The sequence below is a fragment of the Rhinolophus ferrumequinum genome, chromosome 5 (assembly GCF_004115265.2).
Source record: "Rhinolophus ferrumequinum isolate MPI-CBG mRhiFer1 chromosome 5, mRhiFer1_v1.p, whole genome shotgun sequence".
Classification (NCBI taxonomy): Eukaryota; Metazoa; Chordata; class Mammalia; order Chiroptera; family Rhinolophidae; genus Rhinolophus; species Rhinolophus ferrumequinum.
This window is the reverse complement of record NC_046288.1, coordinates 34,582,056-34,601,060: the sequence shown is the minus strand read 5'-3', so window position 1 is coordinate 34,601,060 and position 19,005 is coordinate 34,582,056. Positions and strand designations below refer to the sequence as shown.

Genomic DNA, 19,005 nt, shown 5'->3' with positions numbered 1-19,005 from the left:
TGTCATTTCTTCATCAACCCATGAAATATTTACCAGTGTTTTGTTTCAATTTCAGTCATTTGGGGATTTTCAGTTTTGTTGTTTATTTCTGGTTTCATTCTGTTGTGGTCAGGGAATATACTCTGAACGGTTTCAATGCATTGAATATGTTGAGGCTTGCTTTATGGTTTAGTCGATACTCGATTTGGTAAATGTTCTTGTGCATCAGGTTTCCTCTATTTCTAACTACTGCAGAGGGCTGGCCTTAGCTTAGAAAACTTTAAGTGTCCTTCTGATATTACGTGTGAAAGAGTCTACGCATAACCGGAGAAGAGTTAGCTCTAGCTCTTGTTTTTCTTCCAGTGAATTTTCCCCTTGATTTTTTAAAATTTAACAACTATTGCTTTCAATTAAAAACAGAAAAAGGAAAAACCGCTTGTATTCGCCTGTACAGTTCTGTGCTCTTCTCACCGACACGCAGACCGCCGCCGAGGCGCGGTGCTCCAGCGACCCTGGTGCTCCAGCGACCCCGGCGCCCCGCACGCGAACCGCGCGCCCGGCCACACTTCCGCGCCGCCGCCCCGGCCGAGGCGGGGCCCGCCGCGGCGTGCTGACGTCAGAGAGGGCTGCGACGCCGCCGGGCCGCCGCGGCGCTGACGGCGGTGGCCAGTGAGTGTTCGGATCCGGGCCTGGGCAGCGGCGGCGCCGCAGGACCTCGCACAGCGTCCGCGGGCTCCGGGGCGGGGGCGGCGGCGGCGAAGCCCCCTCCCCGGGGAGGCGGGGCCTGGGCGAGCCTCCCGGTCGGGGAGCGGCGGCGGCCGGGAAGGATGCATCAGAAGCTGCTGAAGAGCGCGCATTACATCGAGCTGGGCAGCTACCAGTACTGGCCGGTTCTGGTACCCCGCGGCATCCGCCTCTACACCTACGAGCAGATCCCCGTGTCCCTGAAGGATAACCCGTATATCACCGACGGCTACCGGGCCTACCTGCCCTCCAGGCTGTGTATCAAAAGGTACAGTCTGTTTGCCTCCGCTGGGCGCGCCTGGGGGACACGCCGCCGCCCCGCCTCCTCACCTACAGCCTTTTTGTCTGCTCGCCCCGGTGCTTTCCCCGTTTCTCCCGTCCCCATCATTTCTAGCTGTCCCATTCTTTTCATCCCTTTCTGCCACCTGTCCTCTCTCGTTATCTGCCCTCCTCCGCCGGGGTACTTGATCCACGGAATAATAACGATAGTAACAATGATCCTAATCACCAACTCTCCTATGGAGGCTTTGCTGTTCACAAAGGTTTTTATATCCTTTATTCCCGTTGGTGCTTATTGGGATACAGGTTGGAATCGATCCCACTGACAATGGTTGAGCCATACTTGCCCCTGTGTGTGTGTTACCTCCGTTTTGTTTATTTAAACTGTAGAGTATCCCCATGGAAATTGAGATGTTTGGGGCCAGACAAATGTCTGTATAGTAGGAAACAAGTTCACATTGCCAAATATACTTAGAAACCCCTGGTTCGTTCATTCAGCAGGTACTATGGAGCCCCAGCCCTCCGGCACTATACCAGGTCGTGCAGAGAACATCAGACATGGCCCTCAGTCTCATGAGGATGCTAAGGTCAAGCCTGGGTGACACACATTAAAGAGATAATTGCACTATTACATAATAACCATTGTGAAAAATGCTGTGTATGGAAAGCACTATAGCAAAGAGAGCCTATAACGGGCACCACCCTACCCTAGAGCACTACAGAAGTATCTCTATGAGGGGGATTCCGTCGTCATCCACACCTGTAAAACCAAGAGTCCCTTGAAAGCCTGGCTTTAAAAAAACAAAATTGAAAAATTAATGTTCTGATTCTTAGAATACCTTTCTGTTAAAACTCACTGCACACATTTAAGTACAGGATTCCACTGTAAGAGAATTAAGATACAGACGTTGGTTAGCTCCATCCAGGCCACTATGGTGACAGACCCCAGTGCTGTAATGTGGGCTGTTGAATTGCACAAGCAGCAACCACGTGTCTGATTCTTGGTCTTTTCGGCATGGTCTTTCCCCAGTTCCTTTGTCCTGGCCCTGAGTCACAGTGTTTCTGTGACTCACAGTCACAGGTGACATCACTGTCCATCCCTTCTTGGCTTTAATGGATGGCCCACAGGACTTCACAGTTTGAATCCTAAGTATTCTTTTCCTCCCTAATGCTTCCTGTGCATAAGTTATTACACCAGAAATCAGAGCTGGGCCCTGTTGTGGATGTGAAGTTCCGCAGGATAGGACAGGTAGTGAATTACCTTAAATATTTTATACCCACCTAGCAGTGGTGCTGTGCATTCTGATGTTAGTCCACATCTTATGCGTTGAGAAATGAAATCTAGTGCTTTCGATTTGGGGCTGTTGCATCAAAAAAAAAAAAACTTGGGTATCCAGATCAGTCACTTTACAGCTCGTGCGACCTTGAACAAGAGTTAACCTCTCTGAGCCTCCTTTAAAACTGAGGGTGATCACAATAGCCACTTCAGAAAGTAATAAGGTTTAAATGAAATTGTGTATGTAAAACGCTACACAGGCCCTAAACACACAATGAATGGTGACTTGTCATCGTGACCACTGATTTCAAAGCTAAGCAGACGACGATGATGGAGATGATTATTGATTTGGAAGCTGAAGAGAGTATGGGTCTAACTTCTCATAGAATAAGAGTAGATCTTCTACTGGGGATATCCTTCCAAGTAGTCTTCCCACCAGCCTGGTCTTTTCCAGTGTCAGCTTTTGCCCTGTATTCTTTTACCTGTCAGGAGTAAAAAGGGCAGATTTTGGAGATAAGGAGAGGTTTTGTATATCACAACTATTCTGCCAAATCCTTTGTTAGTTGGAACATGCCAAGATTGTGCCTCTCGGATCAGTTCATCAGCTTATACTGAGTTTCACAAAATGAAAAGTTCTGAGGTAATAAGCAGAGCATAGTAGTGTTGTCAAAACAGTCCAATAGTTAGATATGTTCCCTCACATTCCTATATCCTAATCACCCCTCCCCCATATAAGTAGTCTGTATACTTGATGTGTGTAAAGGATAAAGCCTGAAATTCATGATGCAAGATTCACTTTATTCTTGATGATTGTTTGATAGTGTGAGACCTGCTATGTTTATGACTTGAGAAAATGAGAACCATGGTGACAGTGCAAATTCAGTAGGTTAGAATTATATGTTAATGCTTATTGCCGCGTTTCCCCGAAAATAAGACTTAGCTGGACAATCAACTCTAATGCGTCTCTTGGAGCAAAAATTAATGTAAGAGCTGGTCTTATATTATATTACGTATATAAGACCCGGTCTTATAGTAAAATAACCCGGTCTTATATTAATTTTTGCTCCAAAAGTCACATTAGAGCTGGTTGTCCAGTTAGGTCTTACTTTCGGGGAAACACGGTAATAAGGATTCTGAATCAGTGAAGGTCAAAGACCTTAGTTTAGAAAGATTAGATTTTGCAAGAATATTTTAATCTTTAGTCGTGATGTCTCCTTTCGATAAGTAATCAGATGAGCTCTTATCCACAGCTGGGGAAACATTTAACAAAATTAAGGAAGGAGCTGAAGGGGACTTGCGGCAGCATCTAACCCAGCTCCCTTGTTTTATAGATAACCTGAAGCCAGAGAGGTTAATGACTTGCTCATGATCACAGAGCTAGTTTGTTGCAGAGGGTGGGCTGAAGGGACAGTGAGCCTCGGTCGTGGTCGGCGTGGTACACACTACACCAACTTGTGCTGCCAAAACTACTTAAACTACAACCAGTCAGTCAGTATTTTGAAAAAGAGCAAAAAGTACTGATCTTAAAAGTAACCTGTTATTCCTAACAAGGATAAACTCGTGCCACCTGGAATCTAGTTTGGTTTCAAAACAACCGCAGCATGCCTATCTTAAAGGACATTTCCAGTGGATCAATTTGTATTTATTCTGCTCTCAAGTCCATCGAACTTCGCATTTGCACTTAATGAAGACTAAAAAGGTAGCCTAAGTTTGTGCCCATCCTAACACTTAGCCGGTTTTCAGATACCTATTATTGAACATCAAAGTAGCTAACATCCGGTTTTAATCTGCACATTCAGTTCTGTAGACTTTTGGCATCTAATCTGAGCAAGACACTGTACGTGGCACAGTAGTGTCATAAACATGAATGGTGCCAGCGATCAGGGAGTTGATAGGCTGGAGAATAAGGTGGAATTTATACATAAATAATTCTAATCCTTAAAGGAAGAAAATGGTAAATGTGATAATACAGGTGAGCACCAAAAAAGCGCTTAGATCCCAGGATTGGTTGTTGAAAAACTTGAAGAAAGATTAATTAAACTAAATGATATATCAAATTTAGAAAGGCGAAGATGGGGTGCAGGGGTTAAAGTAGCAGGTGTTACTTTAACAGAAAAATTATCCCTAACCTTTTAAATGCTGAGAGTGAGCGAGCCACTATGCATCTGAGCTGCATGGTTTTTTGTTTTGTTTTGTTTTCCAGTTTGTTTATTTTATCTAATGAGACAGTAAACATCTGGAGTCATTTGCTGGGTTTCTTTCTCTTCTTTACACTGGGAATATATGACATGACATCTGTGCTACCTTCAGCAAGTGCATCCAGAGAAGATTTTGTAATTTGTTCTATTTGTCTTTTCTGCTTCCAGGTAAGTCATTTCACAAACACTGTTATTGGTAAAGAGAACTTTAGTCAGAAAAGCTTGGGTAGGTGACCTTACTTCACACCTAACACTTGGTTTAAAGAGCCCTAAAATAGCATATAAGGTTAGCTTGTTCACTTTCATAGTACAAGCACCAAAAGTATGTTTTACAGAAGTGTATTTGGATATTATTATTAGATTATATTTTAAATCCAATAAGTTTTAAAGATTGAGAACATTTCTTTGTTTCCTTTTCTCTTTCCGTTTTTAGACATCTCTGCTTTAAGATGAATACAGGGATAGGAATCTGATTATACTATATTTTCTGGTTGAAGAATACTAGTGTCTGCTAAAACTTTGGGAAAACTTCTCATCTTTTTCCTTATTTATATGTCTTTGAGTTTTGTATTTGTTGTTTCCATACCATCTTAATTTTAATGTCTTGTTTTGCTGGTATTGATCTTTTCTACCGCCTTACTGTTCATTTCCTTTGGTCCTTTTACACTTGCCTAGCTTCAAATACTTTCAGTTTCTCCTCCTCTCTACCTTTTGTATTTGTTAGTTCCTTAGCACTTTAATTTTTCTTCAAGAATCTGTATAGTACCTTCAAAAGTTACATTTAATACTTTTGTAAACAGATAATTCTAAAGAAGAAAACAAATGACCAAAATCCTGTTGACATTTTTTAAGTTTAAAAAAAAAAAATGCAGAAAGTACAGGAAAACATAAAAATGAAAAGAAAAAGCTGTCATCTCACCTCCTCCAACCACAACCAGTACTCCCTGTAGTTAACCTGCTGCTACTCTGCCTGAAAGATGAATCTATAAGCCAGCTGCACAGATGTTGCTTTCATTATGATTTTCATCATTTGACTCAAGTTAAAACTTCAGACTTAAATGATGGAGAAATATACCAGGAACACCTCTTCCCCTCCCCCCCCCAACCCTCCTGCTTTTTTTAAAATTCTAGTTTCTGGAATAATATTTTAAATTTCTTTGAGAGAAAGAATACTCTTATTTTTGTGTTGTTATTATTAGAAAATCACTTTTTCTCTAAGTATTTTTTAAAGTATACTTTTTCTCAGGTTTAATTTTTGTCCTGACTGGAGCCTAAACATACCGTAGAATCCATCTCTAGTTTTAAGATGAAAATGAATCAATTTTTTTATAGTTAAAATGTCAGTTGTATCTTATCAGACTAAGATGCTCTTAATTATCATTAATAAGCAAAACCGGTTTTTACTGTCCTGTTAGTTATATGGATATTATCTACTTTCAGAATCCCACCATGTTTTCCTTTCCCCCTAGGCCGGCCTTCATCACCCAGCCACAGCTGATGTTAGTTCAGAGTAGATGCATTAATTTTCATATTGGCCTAAAAACACAATGCATTGCAAAACTATAAAGACAAAATAATTATAGCAACTGCCAATGAGGAAACACTCAGCATGTTACAGTGACCTGCCTTGGGTCATTCAGCAGAACAGTAAAATCCTGTTCTCCTGACTGGTAGTGCAATGGTCTTTCTGTTACACAATGTACAACTAAAGACAAATGAGCACATCTTCCCTACTTGAAAAATATCATTTCTGTTATTTTTATGAAATTGTATCTATAACTTGTTCACCCAATTTTCCCAAATTCTTAAAATCAGCAGGCAGCATGGTAAATAATAAATATATGTATTAATAATTGATTTACATTTAATTTTTAAAGCACATAACATTTTTTTCTCATTTCACTTCTACCCATTTTATATGCTCAGTGCTTTCTTCCCAACCAGATTAATAGATTACATTCTGAATAATAGAATGCGATTTCAGGGGCTTTGAACTTTCCCAGAGAGGTCTTTATGTCTTAGAGAAGGTGAGAATCTAAGAATGCCTTTCCCTATGTTCAGTTCATTTCCATTTAGTCCAGCAAATAGTTTTGAAATGCCTCCTATCTACATCCAGGCATTAAGCTAAGCACAGGGCACATAGTGCTGAACAAAACCAATCTGTATAAAGATCAGGTCACTCAGATAGGAGGGCAGAAGGGACAGTGCGGCAGGGCATTTAAACAACAACAACAGATTGTTTTTATAAAGGCCCAGAAGCAAAAGACAGCTCAGCACTTTCTGGACTTGCCGGTTTTTGTCTTTATGGTTAGATCCTAGGAGAATGGAGAAAGATGAGGCTGGAAGGATAGGCAGGAGCCAGATCCTGAGGTATGTGGTTATCAAGCCAAGTAGCTTAGATGTAAAAATTAATTAATTATCTGTCTACCTTGTTGGAGTGACATGTCCCACAAAGGGAAACTCCAGAAAACTGAAACAGCCAATTTTCCAGGTGATTTTCAGTCAGCTTTTTTAAGGAAGTTAACAATAAAACATCCCTTTTAAAATAGGACATACTAAGTTTAGGTTAATTTTTTGAAACTCAGGGCTCTCTATTAACACTGCATATTGTAGTTTCCTTTTGATTACCATAGTTTTTCTCTTTCCTCTTTTATTTTCCTTTTCACAAAGAAATTAGCTTTACTATTGTTGGTTATTATCACTATAAGATACCCTTATGGACAAATTCAAGCAAACACAAAAGTATATGGAAGAAAGTAAAAGTCAACTTGAAATTCTACTTCCAAGGTAACCACATTTGACACTTGGGTTAAAATTCCTCCCTACGTTTGTGTACGCACAGCTGCCTCACACCTGCCTACCTGCCTACCTATCTGCCTACTTCCAAGCTCGGATCATCTCTGCTTGCTGTTCTGTCACTCAACATTGTGACACTGAGACCTTTTCCTGTCAATGAAAATAAACACCTTCATATTTTCTGGATTTACTATGTTGAATCTCAAGGATAATCTGAGAAAACAAATAACAAAGCTTCTTAAAATTATGTGTAATTGGGTCAATAAACTGACTTGTAGATGGGTAGCCAAAGCCATAGACCAATAAGGATTTTAGACAGTGGGCGAAGAAATGAGACTGTGGCCAGGTACAGTGTTTTGAATATTGATATTGAGGCTGTGGAGACTGATTAGGTTTGTTTAATGACCAGACTACAGAATAACTCGATGACCATTTATCTGCCTTAGCAGTCACTTACAAAATGCTTATCAATTTGACCTACTTTATATTGTTTGTCCTGTTTTGTCCACCCCCATTGTCGCTGATCTAGTACAGGCTCTTGTCATTGCTCCCCAGGGCTACACCTGTAACCTCCTTTCACAGCCTGTCTGGAAGAGCACACTTCAGATCTTCAGTCCTTTAACATTTGTCCATGATACTGAAGTGAAAACTCCTTGATGTATAGGATTTATAATTGGGTCATAAAGAAGGCCACATGGCACTCCTTAATGGTTCTGTTTCTCAATATGCTGCTTTTCCTGTGGACCACTAATATCTTTATTTCCTTGATAAATGCCAAATCAACCTTTGAAAATCCAGCTTAGGTGGCAGCCCTTCTATGAAGCTCTTTTTCTCCCACAACTCCCACCCTACAAATGCACATATACACACCCACCCACAGAGCTAGTACCCTCCCTCCTCTATTTTCTCACTGTGCTCCGCTCTGACTTTTCCATAGGACTTCTTACATCACCATTTGTTCACTTGATTCAGAAAAGCCTCTCTGAAAGTAGAGGTTTCATCATCTTTGTATCTCCAGTGCATGGCACACAGCAGGTATTTAATGGCTGAGGGAATTCAGCCACAGAAACCTTCTCAATTTTCAGAGCAACTGATTGAATCAGACTAGCTTTGCTCTCAATTTGACAACCATATAAAGTCAGCATAAGTCATAATTATTTTTTCTTATACACAACAAAGTCATGTTTAACTGATAACTTCAAAGTAAACTGTATACAATGAAATCTCATACAGATATGAAAAATCTTAAATTAAGTGAAAAAAGCAAATTGCAGAACAGAATGTATAATGTGATTCCATTTGATTAAAGAAGTATGTATGTGTTCTGTGTGTAGACTTCTATATCATTGATATTTGATATTCACTGGAAATATCTGAAAGGACATAAATGTTATCAGTAGCTGTCTTCGGGGAATAGATTTGAGTTGAGAGGGGCTTATTTTTTTACATTGTGCAATTCTATGATCTTTGATTTTTTTTTTAAAGACATGTATTACTTATATAGTAAATACTTTTTAAAAAGAAACTCATTCATAGATCAAAATAAGCCTCAGTTGATATTTTTAAAACATTTGTATTGTGTAATTTTCCTACTCTCATGCTATTCATTTTAAATTTTTACATTATAAAATAGCTGTCATTTTAATTTTCTTTCTTTCTATGGTTGTTATCCCCATTTTATCCATAAGGAAATCACTCATGAGGAGGCTTAGAGAAATGAGATCGCTTGCCTAACAATAAGGCACAGAACTAAAATCCAAGCCCACGTCTGTTTGACTGGAAAGCCTGGGCTTGACCCACCACTTCCCTCAGCATCACCATGAGTTTCACTTTCTTTTTGTTTCACTATCACTTTTGCCTTTTATTTCCCATAGGTCTGTATGCTCTGCTCTGTGGGCTATCATCTTTTTTCCTGCCATCGATCAGAAAAAACCTGTCGAAGATGGATGGCATTAGATTATGCAGGAATTTCTGTTGGAATACTGGGCTGCTATGTCTCTGGAGTATTTTATGCATTTTATTGTAATAATGTAAGTAACTTCAAACATTTTCATTCTACCTTTCATATAGGTGTTGTGTTTTCTGGCCATGCTTCCTTTGAACTTCTGAATAAGCACATAATTAACTTATAGAAAAAAACAGATGAGTTTTGTGTAGACTTTTATCTCTACACAATAACAGAAAACTGTCAACATAGCTGCAGTGTAAAACTAACAAAGAGAAAAATCATAAATTTGGTTTGAATGTAAGAGCATATATTCTAGCCACTTACACATGAGCCATTTGCTTTTTCGGCCTAATTGGTTTAGAACATAAGCACATAATTAAATATGTTTGCAATTAATTTGTTATAAATTAATTTGATTTTTGTAGCGAAATCTATTCATGTCTGCCTAGCTTTCACAACTTGCTCGTTTTGTGTGAAACTGTTTATGTCTTTTTAAAAAATTAGGCAGGGAGTGCTGATAACTAGGAGCTTAGTGATGTACAGTCATGTAATATTTGAATTGTTTTGCTTATCTTATTCTGTATTTCTCTGAAACCTGTTTTCTGTTTACTTCTTTCTAAATATATCAGGTAATCAAAGAGATGAGTCAAACACTTCTTGTAAATCTCTTCAGAAAAACTAGAAGTCCAGGATAGATTAAAGAGAAAAGAACTGCTGAAGCTAATACAGTCCATGATCATTTAAAGGAAAAATTGTTTTCTTCCCTCTGGTGTCTAATCATTTCCAAATATTCAATTGCTGTAGTAGCTCTTTACCTTTTAATGAACACAGGCTGCTTTGAGATGAGATTGCAAACTACAGACCCTCCATTTGGGAGAATGTACATTTGGGCACAAACTAACCAAACAACTTGACATGTGATTTCAGGAAGCTGATAGCCCCACAGAAGTCTGTCTTCTGTGATGCACACCTTTGAGCTTTAAGACCAGCTTTTCAACTGCTCACTTAGATACCTAAATATTCTGTAAGCCCTTCCAACCTGATGTATTTTAAAATGCAATTCTTTATGCCCTCCACCTTCCCCCAAACACACACACACACACACACACACACACACTTGGATCATCTTCACTTATTTGTTCCATTAATAGAACCATGTGTGTCCTGGCCTTTTATACTAGAAACAGTCAAGCCATCCTCTGCTGCCCTCTCACACATCCAGTCAGCCGTTAAGACTTTAGTTTCTTTCAAAAATGCTTCCTGAATCTATTGTTCACATCTTCCTAGTTCAACAAGAATCCAAGCCCTAATTCCCTTCTTGAATCAATGATTCTAATGTTTTCTAGCTATCTTCCTGTCACTTCCTTCTTTTCTACATTGATGTTTGAGTTATCTTCCTGAAAAAGGTTGTTTGAGAAACACCCATGTCGTCCCATTCTTAAGGAACTCTGCTGTTCCCCCAGTACCAGAGTGGTAAAGTCCCACATACGTAGCCCGACAGTGCACTGGCTTTCAGCCTCCCTTCTCACAACTTCCCTGTTGCATGTGCTGTTTGTTTTGCCTTGAGAGCTCCCTCTCCCACAAAATCTTCCATATTCCTAAAGACCCAGCCTAGATGTCATCTCCTCTGCCAAACACGTGTTAGCTACTTCAGGTAACATTAATTACTCCCTCTTCTGTGGTTCTACAACATTCTGTTGATAACGCAGTTACAGTACCTACCTTACAGTACCTTACAGTCAGATTCTAATCATTTGTTTACCTGTCTGCCCCTCCCACCTGTGAACTCACCCACTGGGCAGGTCCGTGGCACAGTCATCTTTGTTTCTACAGGACTTCAACTGTACTCAGAAAACGCTTTTTATAAATGTGATTTCTTACCCGCTCACTTGGGAATTTGGTTTGTCATCCTGAGAAACCTAAAAGTTGTATGGAACATGCATTTTTTTTTTTTTTAAGAAAGGAAGATAATCATGTTTAGAAATGAAAATACCAAGTCAGTAGAGTTTGGAATGTGTAATCCAGAAGCCAAGATTACATTTCCCCTTCCCTGTCGTTAACAATCACCATCTGACTTCCTTTCATCCTAGTATTGGCGTCAGGTGTACCTGGTCACAGTGCTGGCTATGATCCTGGCCGTGTTCTTTGCGCAAATCCATCCCAATTACCTCACTCAGCAGTGGCAGAGGCTCCGCTCTGTCATCTTTTGTTCTGTTACGGGCTATGGAGTGATTCCTACTCTTCACTGGGTTTGGCTCAATGGAGGCATCAGTGCTCCTATTGTACAGGTAGGTAGAGTGTAGTCCATATTTTTCCCATATTCTGTGTCCTTTCAGTTTAATTCCTGTTGGGTAAAGTAGTGTAATCAGGCCAAGTGGGTGGGTCTTAGTCATTTGAGAGCATAGTTAGAATTGCATATTGATGCCATAATTTTCGCACCCATTTAAATGAGCATGCTTTGCAGGAATAGAAGTCTAACTACCATTTTTTTCTGAGATGGCTTTCTGTGAAATAATAGTCATAATTCTCTTTCTCTTACCCTTAGTTTGTAAGTACCCCCTAGTTTTTACCTGTTGAGGAGGACTCACACTTTTCTAGCTTTGTCAGCGGAGGCAGGGATAATGCAAATACAGAAGTCGGAGCAGTTGGGTTTTGTGTGTGTGTGGAGAGGAGGGGTTGGGAAGGAATTTTTCTTGGACCTGTGGAGTTGGAGGTACCTGTGGAATGTAAAAGTGGAGATGGAATTTAGCTTAGAGCCTGGGACTAATGATGAAGATTTGAAAATCATTTTTATATTGGTAGCTAGAGCCATGGAAGCATATTTCACCCATGGAGGAAACTACATTGAGAAATAAGAGCTCTTAGAGTTAGGTACTGCAGGAGAATAGTTGGAGTGCATCAGGGAGAACTCCTTAGTATTTTTGAGCAGAGGATTATAAATATGACTTAAGGTTCTTAGAGATTCGTATAAAAAGGCTTTAAGTATGCACTAGAGAGTAAAGTTGAGAATTTTTAACATACGAGGTTGGACATTTAAGTTTTGAACTCATCCTAGAAAATGTGCTCTACCTCATTGCTGAATATCACTACAGTCACCTTTGAAGTACTCCCCTTGGGAAGCTATGCACTGACTCCAGTGCCTAGTCCACCCTTCAAAGCAATTTTGGAAGTCTTTTTCTGGAATGGCCATCAGAGCTGTCTTCAGATTACCCTTGATGTCCTGAATGTCTTCAAAATGTCTTCCTTTCAATATTTCCTTTATCTTCGGGTAAAGAAAGTTGTTGGGGGCCAGATCAGGTGAGTAGGGTGGGTCCGATACAGTTATTTGTTTCCTGGCTAAAAACTGCCTCACAGACAGTGCTGTGTGAGCTGGTGCATTGTCGTGATGCAAGAGCCATGAATTGTTGGCGAAAAGTTCAGGTTGTCTAACTTTTTCAAGCAGCCTTTTTAGCACTTCCAAATAGTAAACCTGGTTAACTGTCCAGCTGGTACAAATTCATAATGAATAATCCCTCTGACATCAAAAAATGTTAGCAACATCATTGTAACAAATTCACGAACTTAATTGTCAGAACGTGTAAGTAAACATGCCCCGAAAATCTAGCAGAAATCACATCCACTTGTTGCAATGGGAACTCCATCTGGCATATGGGGATGTAAATGCAGGTTGTATTAAAAAGAATCAGATTTTTTTTTAGAAGGGGGAGTAATACTAGGTTTACATGTATCTTGCGTGGTGGGAAACACTTAGGTATAAAACTGAAAAGAGGAAGCTCTGTGATCTAGTGAATTGAGTGATGGGATCTGTCTGGCCACTTGAGGACAAGGGTGATGTTTCCTTCCTAAGGTTAAGAAATTGGGAGAAAGGTGAGCAGTAGTGGTTATCTTGATATCTGTGAAAACATCATTTTCTGACAGTTGTGATTCCCTAAAAATACATTTTAAAAAAAGATAGAATAGGGAACTGTCATTCTAGATTTCATTCTAACCAGAAATGAAATTTTGGGATGAGGTGATACATCTCTATAATAACAAAGAAAGGGAACCAGACCCATTAAGGCAGAAGATTTTAGAGCAATTCAGAAGGAAAAAAAAAAATGGAACTTTCCCATATTCAACAATCTTAATGAAATATGGCTTAGGAAAACAGTGTTTCTCAAAGATGGAAATCTAACACGCTCACAGATAATTTCAGTGGAGCAACAAAGGGAGACTTCTGGAGAAATTCTCCGATAAGCTCTAATTTTTAAAAGATGGCAAGAACGGGATGGCCAGTTAGAGTATGGTTCTGATAACACCAAGGTTGCCGGTTCGATCCCTGAATGGGTCGCTGTGAGCTGCGCCCTCCTTAAAAAAAAAAAAAAAAAAAAAAGGGCAAGAACGGCACTTAAGCAACGTAGGGTAGAGTTATGTTCTAGAATGTTTGAGAAATCTGAGGTTGATTAATCTGAGAATATAGGATTTAAGTCGAGCTATGATAATTCCCAAATACTTGAAGAGTTGGAAGAAAAGTAATTTGTCTATTTCTTAAATGGTTTCTTGGTAAATTAGGTTTATAACCAGAATTAGGAATAGTATGTATAAATTATAGCTCACGGATTTTCTTAGGGCAAGGAAAATCTTTTCACTAGAGCTATGAGAGGATTACTTCATATAGTAGTATTCCAGAGGACTATTTTTCTGGGATGGTGGAACAGATTTTATTATTGGGCCAAACCTCTTTGGTCTTTCCAGCCACAAATCCCTGGTCCTTAGTCTCTTTGCTTATTCATCTGGTTAACTCCATTCCCATATGCGTACCACCCATGTACCTATATTGTACATGGGGTTGTAGATTGTAGGGCCTTCAGTCCCATTAAAGCTTTAGTGCCCTAACCTTTAGGGCACTGCCTATGCCCTTTCTTGTGGACTGCTTCCTGCAGTATTGAGAGCACAGTTTCTATTATTTGAGACTGTCTGCAACAGCAATTCAGATTTAAGACACTTAAATTCCACCTATGAATTCTACCTCTCCTATGAATTAGATTTATAATACATTGGGAATCCAGTCACAGTAGGAAGACCTGTAAAAAATATATATATATATATGTTTTGCTTTACAGGACTTTGCACCCCGTGTAGTTGTGATGTATGTGATTGCTCTTCTTGCTTTCCTATTCTACATTTCCAAAGTTCCAGAACGGTACTTTCCAGGTAGGTGCTGCTCTTAGAACGATTCTGTAACTTTTTTCTAAATATGTGGTTGAGGTATATGCTTCAGAGCATCAAAACTTAGATTTATTTTTCAGTATTATTGATTAGAGAATGGCTCACCTATTCGCAAATGTTATCTAAGACTTTAACTTTCAAGAAGTTTCACAGACTTTTCTTTTATCCTCACAATATGAATTGAGTCCAGTAGGTGGAGTTACCACCATTTCACAGTTGTGACCTAGTGACAAAGTCTTCTGAACTCCCAGCCAGTTTTTTGTGGTACACTAATTATCAATTACCATTTACCTATTTATGTACCAACTTGTTCTGAAAAATTAATTTATATGAAGACGTATATAAAGTAACAAGAATAACAAAACAAGGAAAGTAAGAGGATAATAAAAAGAAGCCAGGTTTAGGATCACTGCACAACATATCCACCGTCAGGTTCTGCAAAACAGATGAAGGCCATCAATCTGGCTTTCAGCTTCCTGGCACCCAGCACTAGAGGAAAATAATGAAAGCAAAGGGTTTTCCTGTCCACAAGATACACACAAGCTAGTCGCTCAGATTTCCCTGGCTCTTTAGTCCAGAGAAAAAATTTCTGATAGAAAATAACAAAGAGGACACTGGGTAGAGTGAACAGCGTTCTCCAGAACATGTACTTGTTTAGGAGCTTCAGCTCTGGAGTCAGGCTGCTTGGATTCAGATCCCACACCGGACACTTAATAGCTGTATGAGCTAAATAAGTTAGTTAAGCTTTCTCAGCTCGTTTCCTCAGCTTGGAGGTTGTACTCGCTCTCATGGACTTCATATGAGGATTACATGAAAGGATGCCCATGAAGCATTTCTCACAGTTCCCCACAAGTAGTAAGCACTCAGTAATAATGTTAGCAGTTATTATTAAAATGGTGTCCCTCGGCCCCAGCCCCACAGATGAAACATCTGATTAGTAAGGGACAGGATGTGGACGTCCGGGTAAGCTTCGGCGTGAGCTGAGAATGACAGAGTACATAAAGCAGTGATTTTTCAATTTGTGGGACTAGAAGTAGGGGAGTAGTTTAAATTCAGACTGTAAACTTGTACCCCCTTTCTCCTGGGTTAAGAATCCCTTCCGCAGTGAATGGAAGATAGGATTGTGCCACTCGTCATAGGTTGGGGAAGCAGAAAGGATGACAAACCCTGATCTAGAGAATGAATAGACCACAGAACCTCAGGCATTCCTTTTTGTACTTGGTTTTTCTCCACTGAGTTTTAATAAGAATGGAATACAAAGAAGAACCTGCGTGTAAACATTAGGATTCAGGAACCTAACTTGGACATGTCCCTGAATTGAAGATCACCCATCCTCCAGGCAGGGCCAAAATTTTCCTCAGAAAACAGGTTCTAGTAAAATAAATTTTTCTATCACTTTATCAATAATTCTTTTAAGAATTGTTTCCTCTGTGTCAACAGACATGTGTAGAAAATTGAACCATGAAAGTTCTCTAGTGCTTTTAGGCCTTATTCAAATGCAGAGTTTCTACTTGTCTAATGTAGAACACCGATAAAAGGTCAAGTGTTATATAACTTCTGCAAGATGAACTTGACATAAAATGTGCCGCATGTAGCTGAATGTGTGGTGGAGTACAGGTACTTTTGAGCAGTATAGACATGGAAACCATGAAAAGTGAAGTCTTTACAGATGAAAGGGAGAGTCTCAGATGTTCATGAACGAATGGCTTAAAAACCTTCTAGCCAGTCTTCGTTTATGATCTGGCTGTAAAGATAAACATATATAGCCATGGTGAAATGGTGGTAAGTACTGTAAAATCAAAAAAACTTAAAGCTAAGAACTTACTTTAAGCTCCCATTAAATGTTTAAAAATACATAAACATCACAGTGGTATTTGATGAGTCCAAGGACCCTCCCCGGTCTGTGAGCTAAATAAGTTAGTCCATGGACAGAATTAAGTGGATCTGTGATACTCCTATTACAATATAATCAATTTTCTTTGTAATCCTCTGTATTTTAGGTTTTTAAAAATGAGTCTGTGGGTTTCACTAGACTGTCAAAGGGGCCCAATAAAAGGGCTAAGAACCCATACAGTAAGAATTCTGTTGATTTACACTTTAAAATCTACATACTATACTGAGTATTATTCTTGGTAAGAAAATAGACAAAGTTAGAGATATTTACATAACATGACCATAGAAGCACCATGAGTAAATTACTTACATTTAAATTTCTATAGCTCTGTATTTTGTCATTTATTTTATTTTTCAAAAGGCTTCCCCCATGTTAATTATTTAATCTCCTTGGAATTTAACCTTTAACCACAGAGAAATTAAATAGTTCTCCTAAGTTGTATACAAACTAATCAACCTTAATTAACCCATTACTAATTACATTTTGCAGGTTATTCCTTAGTCTGATGGCACAAGATTCAGGTCTGAACTTTCTCCTTACACACCTGCTTATAAGTGCTTCAAGCAGACTTACATCCAAATAAATAAAATAAAAAGTGCTTCAAGCAGACTTACATCGAAACAACAGTGTATCTGCTTCTTATCTCTCACTCTCGTATTTGTAGCACTAATTTCCTTTGCTTCTCTCATGGAATGTCTTTTCTTCACCAAATATATAAATTGAGAAATGGGTGACTAAAGGTCAAATTCCTGAAATTAACCAAGTTAGATTTTGAAAACACATTTGGAACAGTATTTCTAAAATTCACCAGTGTACTCTATGACTAAAACCTTAAAATTAGACTCAAATATGAATTAATCCTTTTTTAAAAAAAACAATTGTGTCTGAATTAATCTTGAGTCAGTCTCCAGGTGCTTTGAGACTGCCTAGATCTTTTTGCTGCTGAGCCATATTTCCAAGACCAGAGATAGAAATGTATTTTTATTTTAATGTCAAAATATTAATAATCAATATTCTTTTCTCTCTACCTTCCTTTCCAGGACAACTAAACTACCTCGGATCAAGCCACCAAATATGGCATATCCTTGCAGTAGTGATGTTATATTGGTGGCATCAGTCAACAGTGTATGTTATGCAGTACAGACATAGCAAGCCTTGTCCTGACTATGTTTCACATTTGTGAATTCAGGTATGGCCACCTGGTATATTCAGTTGTTAAGCAATATATAACGGGGAGTTGTATACCCCAGTATTTCTAAGATTCCCATTAGTTTTTCCTTTTTCCTCTTCTTTAATATATCATGAGTAATACTTTATAAAAATATACTTGGGGACCTGTAACTGTAACTGTTTTACAGGCCCTTAAAACTACTAATTTGCTGCTTGTACACAAAGTGAAAATTAGTTGGCATTCAGAAGAAACATCTGAATAACAATGAATGTAAATAACTGGTGTAGAAATCGTATTCATTTAACTTAACACCAGCTTCATTTCCTTAGGAAGGGCTCACCTCCATTATAAAATGGAGCCATCCTATGTGATTACTTTGATAGAAAGTATTTACAGTAGATGATCAAGTGCCTAATCAAGGCAAGGGTTGCGATAGCCTATGCTTAACACAAGTTAGGAGAGCGATTTCGAATCATCACTAGCATTTAAATACATGGTCTGTGAGAAACTGGCATATAAAATATTTCCTTTAGCTGTAGGTTTTCTTCTCCCTAGGAACATTGGATTTTTTAAGTTCGCTGGAACAAAAACTTTAAGGCTCTTCTCCTTTAAGTTGAGAGAAGCATTGAGAAGAGGAAAAGAACTTGCATTGTCATTTCCCATCAGATAAGAATCATATGAAAACCTGATTGTGTGATCAGGTGACAAATTCTGTCGTCTAATAACCAAGCAGTTAATAACCAACCAGTTAAGCTTTTTAATTTCAGATATTATTTAAGTCCATATAATTAACGCTTGCCAGTGTATTGCAGATTTTTGGTTCCAAAATTCCTACACCAGAAGAGCTTTCATCTCTGAATTTGCAGTCCTAAATTTCCTGATGATGGGGGTTCCCAGCTATATGGGTGCTACTTTCAAGGCCATAGAATCCAGATGGCCCAGTCTTGACCCTGAAATGTTACCTTAAGCCTTAGAACAAAGTCATGCAGATGCCCCATTTGATGACGGATTATTCACCTGTGCTCTAGTATTTCTCTGTGTATGCATGTGTTGATAAGTCAAAAGTATTGATATATACTATCTAATATTTGGGCCTGAAACATTGAATTGGCTTTTTCTTGTATATAGTTAACAAATAAATCTCAATGCCCTATCATACAACAGTTAATACTTGTTCTTCGGTCTTTTTCATATGCATAAATTAATTCCCTTAAATCAGTCATTCATAAAAACATATTGTTTATTGGAATATGAAATACTACCCAAGATTCTTACTGGGTTGACATGAGCTTCTGTAAATACTGGTATCTCTTCAGAACCTTGGAATTACTAAGTACCAGAGTGTTAACGGATGGTGAAGCTTATTTCCCAAATGCCATTTGTATATCTGACATTAGGAATGTTACTTTAATATGCCTCGGTTTATGCATCAGTAAAATTTTGTATTTTTTTTAGTGTAGTGTTTTCGGAATATAAATTTCCCGTGCTGTACTTCAGCAAGGAGAATTTTCC

General features: G+C 38.8%; 1 protein-coding gene across 1 annotated transcript; it reads left to right on the top strand.

The window, feature by feature from the left end:
- The first annotated feature begins 632 nt into the window (after positions 1 to 632).
- PAQR3 (progestin and adipoQ receptor family member 3) lies at positions 633 to 18,661 on the top strand. The gene is made up of 6 exons (XM_033106642.1): positions 633 to 991; positions 4,482 to 4,644; positions 9,147 to 9,302; positions 11,311 to 11,508; positions 14,323 to 14,413; positions 17,363 to 18,661. Exons 1-6 carry the CDS (start codon positions 807 to 809, stop codon positions 17,503 to 17,505), a joined length of 936 nt encoding a protein of 311 aa, XP_032962533.1. The 5' UTR covers positions 633 to 806; the 3' UTR covers positions 17,506 to 18,661.
- Positions 18,662 to 19,005: the final 344 nt, after the last annotated feature.

Excerpts from the sequence above, each read along its gene's own strand:
- PAQR3 (XM_033106642.1), top strand. The coding sequence starts at position 807 with ATGCATCAGAAGCTGCTGAAGAGCGCGCATTACATCGAGCTGGGCAGC. Across the intron at positions 4,645-9,146 it reads TTTGTCTTTTCTGCTTCCAG|GTCTGTATGCTCTGCTCTGT; the intron begins GTAAGTCATTTC and ends TATTTCCCATAG. Across the intron at positions 11,509-14,322 it reads TCAGTGCTCCTATTGTACAG|GACTTTGCACCCCGTGTAGT; the intron begins GTAGGTAGAGTG and ends TTTGCTTTACAG.